Consider the following 10,007-nt stretch of genomic DNA (forward strand, 5'->3'; position numbering starts at 1 on the left):
ATCGGCCAATACCGAACCCTAGGTATCGGAATCGGTATCGGAGGCGAAAAAGGCGGATCGGAGCATCCCTAGTTCAAAACCCCCATTCTTCTTTTAGAAAACACACTCACCTGAAGACGGCTACTAAGGGAGCATAAATTGAGTCTCCGTCATAGACGTACATGTGGTCCCAGCTACATTCGGTCGCAAAATGGTTAAATCGTAACCTCAGGACTGTGTTTGGGCTGCAAAACAAAGGTGATGACATAATGCTTAAGAATGTGTTGCTGGCTGCATAATCCATTATGAGAACATATTACAGCAGATGCATTTCTGCCAAGTCTGAAGGGTGCAAGGCGGAATGTGCTCCTCCAAGCCTTTTCTGGTAACCCAACACAGAAGAAAACACCCTTGTAAGGGCTGCTAAAATGTATTTAAAAAGGGCTTATGCAAGAGGGAAGTGTGGGCACAACAAAACTTTGATGAGAAAGAGAAAAGAGTTCGGAGTAACACTTACTAGCCCTCAATCAGCCAGGTGCACTTGGTTTTGTACTTGTAGTTGATGGGGCCATCTGTTAGGTACCCAGACGGCTCAGTCAACCTGAAAAATAAGATCAGAGTCGCTGTTCAGAGGACCACATCAAACCGAGCCCGAGGGACAAACAGAACAATGCTATGCGTAAAAAAAGATGCAGAAGGTGTTGCAGAGAAGTGCTGTTGCAGTACAAGTAGGCACAACGATGGAGAGGGTTTCTGTGGTTACTTATGGCCATATGGACGCAGGCTTGTGTGGGAGCAGATCCACAATGATTCACTGCTGCAAATGTGCTCATGACACACGCCTAACCAATCAGTTTTCCTCTCCCTCTAGACTGCAACAGAGCCATCGGGCCCATGGAGTGACAGCGCATGAATCCATATTGCATCATCACGGAACACTCAAGGCCTGTCTGTGGCTCGGGCCACATTAACCACACCAAGCAGGCGGTTTGTTTGTAGATGCCAACTTGAAGGGATGCATCCTTATAAACAATGACCTCAATATTCCACAGACACACTTTTAATTGAACACACTATTGCTGCTTGCATAGCCAAACACTCCTCAGGGCTAATTCTTCAAGAAAATCAATCTAAGTGACATTGCTAAGACCTTCTGTCCTGCTGTTCTTGATGAGAACAAAAAGAAGAACTGAGCTGATGTTGCACAAGCATCTTGGAGTGGACCAGAGGAAACAAACGCATCAATATTCGCATGATATCTTAGAATTACTATGATACTAAAAGGAATAGTTTAGAAAATTGTACTCATCTAAGGCTATCCAAGATGTAGATTGGTTTGTTTCTTCATTAGAACAGATTTGGAGAATTTTGGAATTACATCGCTTGCCAACCAATAGATCCTCTGCAGTGAATGGGTGCCGTCAGAATGAGTTAAAACTTGATAAAACTAAACAGTAATTCACAACATGACACAAAAATAGCTTTTTAGCTGTTATTGTTTATTACAAATATACAGCTTTTCACTTCACAAGACATTCATTGATGGACTGGCTTCGTGAGGATTAAGCCCCGTTCACACTAGCAGCGACTTTTGTCACAACATGTCGCCAGGGGCTGGCGATAAGGTTGCTAGTGGGCGTTCTCAATACTGGCTGCCTTGACAGCGAATCAGGTTTCATGCCGCGAAGTACAAACATTTTGGAGGCAAAAGACTAAATATAATCTAAATCTAAATTAAATCCGTACATACAAACAAAAATAAATGAGAAACAGAGCCTACTTTCTTCCATTGCATATGTTTATCTACAGCGCTGAGAGGAGAACGATCACATGAGCTCTACCGTCTTCTTTCCTATTGGCTGTCGCTCCCGAAAATCGCTCTTCATTTGCATAAAGTTGAAGGATTCTGAACTTTGTCGCGTCGCTGGACACGCCCCATCCGGTCGCCAACGGCCGTTGTCGCTCGTGTCACCGGAAATAGCCAGCTCTCCATTGAAATGAATGGGATTGTGTCGCTCAGCTGTTGCGTGTCACTTGTAGTGTGAACGGGGCTTTTCTTGTGGTTTATTGAAATGTTTTTATCAGCTGTTTAAACATTTTGACGGCACCCATTCACTGCAGAGGATCCATTGGTCAGCAAGTGATATAATTTCTCCAAATCTGTTCCGATGAAGAAACAAACTCATCTACATCTACATCGGATCTACATTGGATGGCCTGAGGACAAGTACATTTTCAGCAAATCCTTTAAAGGTAAAGTTTGTATTTTCGGCACAAAACAAAACGGCAAAAATGGCAACTATTGAAATATTCCTGTATACATGGTAATTAGCATATTCAGAATAAAATGAAAAAGACATGACATTCGTTAACTGCTATTGTCTTCTGGAAAAACTGGAGATGCTCGCTTTTGCCATTTATCATGTTGCTTTTTTGTAATTCTGCACAGTAATTGAATCAGCTCATTAATTCTCATTCATGTCCCTGACAACAGCGCACAAGAGAATGTCCTTGAGTAGTATTGTGCTTTTGCCTGTTTATTTATCTTTTCATGTCTTTTAATGTGTGTAATTAAATCTGTCTCTTCCTCACTCTAGAAATGTGTTTCTTGCTAGACTTTTCTCAACTTCCTGTGTCACATCAACAATCTAGCTGCCTAGTACATTTTCTCATCTATCTTGGCTGGTAGTCTAAAAAGCTCATTTTTGCCCTGCAAGCAAATTTTCTTGCGAAAATATTCCAAACAAAGTGAATATTCCAAACAAGGTTTTAAATCACATCAAAATTATGATTAATACAAGCAGGTTTCTAGAATCCATATTTTTGGCTTAATTTGGTTATGTAAATCAGGTCAACACAGTGCCCTCCAAAAGTTTGGAAACATCCTAGGCAAAGTGGATTCTGGACAATGTCAAAATAACTTATTGAAGCAGTTATCATTTGAAGCAATAACCATTTTTCTTAATACTTAATACTCTTAATGATAGAAATATATATACTCTACCATTTAAAAGTTAAATTTTTTTGAAAGATGTCCCTTATGCTCACCAAGGACGCATTATTTTGATCAAATATGCAGTAACATATTATTATAATATATATTTTAAATTCTAATTTATTTTGCTTGAATCCTGAGTGTCACATGATCCTTCAGAAATCAGTCTAATATAAATAATAATAATAATAATAATAATTAAAAACTGTACAACTTTTGAACATTGCTGCACACACATTGTTTGACTGATAATTGAATCAGAACACATTTAGCCTTACTTTAGCTAATTAACTTTAGACAGATTATAAATTTATCTATTACTTTATCTTATTACTTTTTTATTTAATATTTTTAATCATTTGTGTGATCCCTTATCAATGCAACATCAGTACAAAATTATAAAGAGGCTGATATTGTGCAGAATTTTTCTGTGGTGTTTCAAAACCTTTTACAGCAATGACCTGATAATATCCAAATTCTGTAATTAAATAAAACCTACATTCATAAATGACATTCATCTGTGCACCACAAAGCAAAGTGAAAACAGCCTGCAAACAAAAGTCATCTTTGTGGCTGTATTTCTCTTGTAATCATTTCTCTCAGTCTGCATATCATTCCTCACTTGAAGTGAAGAATTTTTTCAAAACAAAATTTCTGACTGACAGCAAACCAAATGCAAACGCTGAAATCCTGGCACTAACATTCTTGTTGTAGGTTAAATCGTAGCCTATTAACAAGCTATTTCTCCACTCTGTGTTCTGTATGTCTATAATCAGACACTGAGATTTTAAGAGCAGTTAAAAACAGTAATCACAGTGCACCACTTCCTGTGCTGGGGAGGACATCTCAGGCTGAATGTTGGCGAGAGGGATGTTTCTCTGTGCAGGCACACACTCAGAGAGGGAACTGTAGGTGAGTCAACAGTTAAAATATTCACAATTTTTTCATGAATCTTTTATAGCCCAGTACCACAGCAAATATCCACCAACAGCCAGGATTAATACCTATCCCAGCGGCTTTGAAGCCACCACCGGACATGGTTCACACAGCCTCGCTCAAAGGCTGGCCTCAGGCATTCAGAAAGAGACGGGAAGGGAGTTACATAAAGATCTGCAGAACAGCCATTGCAATATTACAAAAACAAAGTCTTGTGTGCTGAAGGTAAATGGGGTCTGAAAGGTACAACTCAGCACTGCAGTCAGCCATGCCCAAATGTTGACACTTTGCAAAGTCCAATTATAGTGGGCCTCTTCATCAGCTAACTCAAGCCCCGCTTCCTGCCACGTGAACAGGAGTCCACTAATATCTGTCGATCACTTGCTGAACCTGCTGGTTCTCACAGCCCTTGTCTTCCTGTGGTCAGCGTGTTGCCTCCCACCGCTTGTTTGTTAAGCTGTTGTGTAACAGGAAAACTGTTTGTAGTGCCAGAATGATGTGGAGGCAAGGACACTAGGTTAGGACTGCTGAACAATTCAGGTTTGTTCATTTATTTTAAAAGTTGTGGTATCATCTATCCACTGTACAACCTTTTAAAGGGATAGTACAGCCGGAAATGAAAATTTACTCAACCTCATACAGGTTTGGAAATTTAATTACCTAAAGATCAGAACTGCATGCGCATCATACTAAACAAAATTATAAATATGTCGTTACTCCACCACATTTGACTTAAAGTGCCCCTATAGTGTGTAATAACTGTATGTAAATTTAAACTATCTGCAAAGCTGTGAAGCTGAAAGCGCACGATAAATAAAGTTATTGTCTCCCAAAAGAAAGAATCGACTCTGAACAGCCTAAACGAGTTATCAGTTATTCGAATCCCACTTTATGACGGCTACACGTCAAGGTGTAACACATTTGCATAATGTAGCTTGTTCGTGTGTCCTACACTGTGAAAGTAAATTTGTTTTATTTTCACTTCCGATAGATGAGGCTGCAAAGAATCAGTGGTTAAAATTCACAGCAGTACAACCCCAGTCTTTTTTTGTATTCCTGTCATTTTACTGACGACTGCTTCTCTAATATCGGGGAATTCAATGTGGGATTCACAAAACGCTTGCTCTTGAAAGATGGCTCAGTACCCAGTTTATTTGGACCAGCTTGCTCCACTGAATCAAAGCCTGTAAGTATGATAAATAATAGATGTTTATATTTTCTATCGAGTGTTCAAAATACGGAACTATGGCAATGAGAGCAGAGTAACTCATGGAAAGTAGGGGCTTAGAGAGACTGAATCTTAGAACTGCTTCGAACGAATTGTTTGAGAATCCCTGGAAGGTGAGGTGATATTAAATGCATATTTTGAGAAAACTAAAGTGTTTTTTGACCTTGCATGCATGCAAACCTATTGTAAGAGACTCCAAAAACAATATTAGGAACATTACAATGGCATAATAGGGGCACTTGAAGATTCAATCAAAAACACTGAGCTATATTTAAACTCATAATAAGCAAGCAAGATCAAATGTACAACAGGAAGATCTATTCACAAGGAGTTGAGAAAGTGACGCTACTAACAGCTGTGAAATGTAAACTGCAACACTTTTACTGGCAAAGGGGATTTTAGAGTGGAAGGATTCAAACACTCTTTGTTTTTGTCCAGGAGGTTTGAGTGAAGTGCGATACAGGTAAGGGCGTATCTAGAGCATTTTAAATGGGGGGGGCTGGGGCTAGAGGTCTTCACGGGTCCACTTGGATCCGAAAACCCGAGGTCCGACCCGAGACCCGAGATAATTTAAATTAATTAAAATTAATTTAGATAATTCTCGGGTAATTTAAAATAAACATGCTTTTCCCAAATGGCCCGTATTAGACCCAATTCTTTTAAACTATCCCGAATGCGTATGTTGCTTTCACTTTCGTGTTAAGAGAGGAACACACATAGAAAAGGAGCATACGTTCGTAATCCTTGCACACAGACATCATCTTATAGATATGAGATCCATCAGGAAAATCCACTCGCTTCATTATGCTGCGTGTTCATGCAGGGCTTTTCTTTTTTGTGTGCAGAAGCCTTTCGCCGGAGATCAGGTTGCAGACAACAGCGAATCCATGATTAGGCTATCAATTCATTTTTTTTCAAACTATCACGTTTATTTTTCAAATCCACTGGTCACAATTGAAAGCGGAGCTCAGAAATACCTTGTATCCATCAGGCAGGCACTAATATAAAGTAACCTAATAATAAATTGAATAAATGTTAAATAAATCAAAGTAATGGAGAAGTGGCCAAATCAGTCAACAGGACACTGGGATTTTTCCTCACTGACTGCGGGGCTGCAGGCTGTACACACGTCAATGCCATTTATGTTCGGGCCCAGTCGGGTTCGAAAATAATTGCCGTCGTGTCGGACTCGGGTCTAATTTCATCGGGTCTGTCTCGGGTCAGGTTTTTCTTTAAAAAAAATTTATTTATGCACATCGGGTTCGGGTAAGAAGTGATTCGGGTCGGGTACAGATTTTAGGACCCGAGAAGACCTCTAGCTGGGGCACTGCCTCAAAAGAGGGTGGCCGCAAAATGACCAAAATGATGAGGGGAAAAAAAACAACAACTAATCTATAAAAGAATCTATGGTACACTATTAAGAAGTGCAAACCTGCAAATGTTATCTTAGTGAGCTATCTCTACCTGATCTAACCCTTAAAGTCCACGTGAACCGGAAGTTGCTGCCGACTTTATTTCAGTGTAGTGACGTATTTCCAGCTGAAACGGAATATTGAATAGAGGGCATGGTTTTATTTTTGCGCGCCACCTCTCTGTCTCTCACTCATATCAAACTAACGGTTGGAGGGGTGTGTTTAAGGATGTTCTGCCCAAGCCGTCAAACTGACATCATCAGAGAAGGAATGCCATTCCAGAGCGGAAGCAAATGTTCAGATTTTGATTAAAGATTACCAAGACAAACAATTTTTTTTCAGTGGATTAACGTGCACGGATTAATTGTTCACATCAAGACTAGCAATGTGCGCTAGTAAAGTAAATAAAGTCAATTTTGATTTCATGCAGACTTTAAATTTCATTTTGTCACTGTAAGCTAATGTAGTTTGTTTAGGTTAATATTTTTGGCTTGAATAAAATAAATTAGATGTTACCACATGAGAAATTGTACATATTCAATGAAGAAAAACACTTAAAGGGACTTAAAAGCTTTACTCAAATAAAAACACTTTCATCATCCTCATGATGATACCTAAAGGCTACAACACACACCAGTTTTTGTTCCGTGCTGATTTATACAATCGAATCCTCTCAATATAACATACAGAGTGTATACACAATGTAAATAATAAATTGATTGTGCAGAGAGATTCATTGGTCATAACAGAACTTTGTGAGATCACAATGAACAAAGAGTGACAGCTTTTTAATGATTTTAAAGGGAGCGCTCTTGGCGAGTTTTCTAATCCATTCAAAATGCAGAACTTTTGTTTTTCGGCCACACACACTTTGCAAAGTTTCAGGAATGACATCCACATATTTATGTGGGATTTACTCTTGACATAGCAGTGATTGACAGTGATAACTATAGCAATGGATTGGACAAAACATTTGAAAATGTGCATTAAGACTAGAGCACCCTCACTAATTTCAGAAGAACCCACAGTGATATATTTCTGGAACCGGGCCTGGTTGATACGCTTTTATTGTATAACTATATACAAAAACAAAAAAATGCAAATGCACTAAATAAAATAGGCTAATCTAATAAATGCATATTTACAATAAGCACTTAACTCAAATAAGAATTAAATAATAAAATAAATAACTAGAGAAGGCTGACTATAATCAGCTTCCATTTAGTGGGATAAGCCTACACTTCACCTGAATAAAAAAAGCCCTTCTGGTCTTCAATGATGTAAGGACAAAGTTTTAGCGTGCATACGCAATATCTGAGCGAGAGCAGAGCCGATTCATAAGAGAACACTGTTTGTTTGTTTTTTTAAGCGCATGTCCAGTTTTGTGTGAGAGCAAAGGAAATCTGCTTGCGAGTGGAGAGATTTGTGTGTTACATTACTGCGCTCTCAACATTTGTCATTGATAACTCTATAGAAACAGTCTAAAATTAAGTATATAGAAGAGAGGAAATACGCCCTAGGTAGCCGCCTATATTTCCCATGATCCACCACTGCCAGATGCAGTGAGAAATTTTATAAAAACAAGCCAATCACATGAAGATATCTGATGCCCCCCCTCCGGCACCCTCCAGCTTCGAGTATGAACGATAAAAATCGTTCGAAAATCGAATTTATCGATAAAAAATCCATAAAAATAATACTTTTCTCAAAAGAAATATGAAGTAGACATTTGATAATCCATGTTTTTCTACCGTGTACAGAAGTGTACTGGAGATTTAATAAAAGTGTACTTTTACTTCAATAAAAGTGTAGGGTTTTTTTTTTATCGCAAAAACACTCTGATGTGCCAAGCCAGCATAATCGAACCGAAAAGCATGGTTAGAAAATTGCGGTATGTACTGAACTATGGGCTAACTGTATTGTTGCATTTCACTGAGTTTGAGTCCCAAAATACAGACAGGAAAAGCAAAGATTAGCTTTACACATCAGAAAAACGTCAAAACTAAAAATATCTGATTTTCTCAAACAATTATCATCTCTGCTGAGTACCAACACTGATAACACACCTGCTGACAAAAAAGCAGACTCCAGTTGTGTTCAATTGAGAGATATAGAAAATGACGGAGACACATCTTTTCATATCAGTCAATGAACATTCAAGTGCAGAAAGGCATTTTAAAACTTCTTGGATTCAAGAGTTTGCATGAGATTGACATCCCGTGGTAACTAGGATTTATACACGCTTCAGTCTGGATCCAGAACACCTGAGAAGAGATGATGCCAACCCCTCAGAGGACCTCAGATGATGCCAACCCTGAAACAACATACAGAACTACCACATTTTGCTATAAGTTTGACTGCATCATATAATAATTGCTGTTAATAGTGTTCATCGTCTGTTTGATTACGTTTTTAATAGATTTTTCCATACATTTCTGCCATATGTACTAGGGGTTGAACGACTTCTGATTTTTTGAAGTCGACTTTTATGTGATGAAAGTCGAGTCGAAGTCGACTAGTCGCTGATGACATCATTAATGAACAAATAAGTCTGGAGCTGTGACAAACACCTTGTGCACAGCTATGGCATATGACACAGCGCTGCCCACATGGCTGTTGCTCCTATAACAGCTTTTTTATCAGTTCTTTTGTCTTTGGGTCATTATATTTCTCACAGATTTCTGCGCATTCTAAATCAGAAACAGATAAAGTAGCACAGTAAAGATTACATTAATATGAATGCATTATGACAACGCGCTCATGACAGTTCGGATATTGCTGTGAATCAGAGGTAAAAAACTATATAAATACAGTTCAGTTTCTTGCACAGACCGATCGTTTCGTGTCTTTACACATCAATGTATCGTCACGACATCAAATTTTTGGGTGAACTATCCCTTTAACTAGCTAATATTTTTGTCTGGAGCCCTGGAGTCTGCTTATTTAGTGCGCTCCAAGGTTTGGATGGCAGTATTCATACTAATTCAAATGAACCGCACTGGGGTTGGGCGATGTCTACCAAATTGGCATCGGACGATGTCTACAGTGAAACATTGTTATAGACGATGACATCGGGGGGCGGGGCGGGGTTAGGGGTGGGCCCGAAGCATGAAATAATAATGCATTATACGGAGCCACTAAAAGGTTAGCCGCTTGCTACCGGTAGCCTGCTGCATTACAGTACATGAAAGTTCACTTATCACATACACAGAGTAAGGAGAAATGTCTGATAGGACAATGGCGAATGATTTGCAGATCCTGAGCACCAATGACAAACATCTAATATTGTCAAATGTGTGGTATCTGCCGCTCCATAGTATAGAGTCCTTGTGATCACGAATCTCAAAAGTGAAAGTGAAAGTAAAATGAGAGCGCGCAATCAAAAGTGGTTTCAATAGCGGCTCCCTGATGCCCGCAATTTATATACAGTCGCCTATACTTACCCAACGATATAATT

The 10,007-nt window shown here is 39.0% G+C and overlaps 1 protein-coding gene across 1 annotated transcript in view; it reads right to left on the reverse strand.

Moving 5' to 3' along the window:
• Positions 1-10,007, reverse strand: part of atrnl1b (attractin-like 1b) — a 115,493-nt gene that overhangs the window by 93,453 nt on the left and 12,033 nt on the right. Inside the window, exons 2-3 of the mRNA XM_016488138.1 lie at positions 497-580; positions 111-224 (exon numbers count right to left, since the gene is read on the reverse strand). Of these exons, the coding sequence (XP_016343624.1) occupies positions 111-224; positions 497-580 (198 nt within the window). The remainder of the gene's footprint in view (positions 1-110; positions 225-496; positions 581-10,007) is intronic.

Source organism: Sinocyclocheilus anshuiensis, unplaced genomic scaffold (assembly GCF_001515605.1).
Source record: "Sinocyclocheilus anshuiensis isolate Anshui unplaced genomic scaffold, SAMN03320099.WGS_v1.1 scaffold1541, whole genome shotgun sequence".
Taxonomy (NCBI): Eukaryota; Metazoa; Chordata; class Actinopteri; order Cypriniformes; family Cyprinidae; genus Sinocyclocheilus; species Sinocyclocheilus anshuiensis.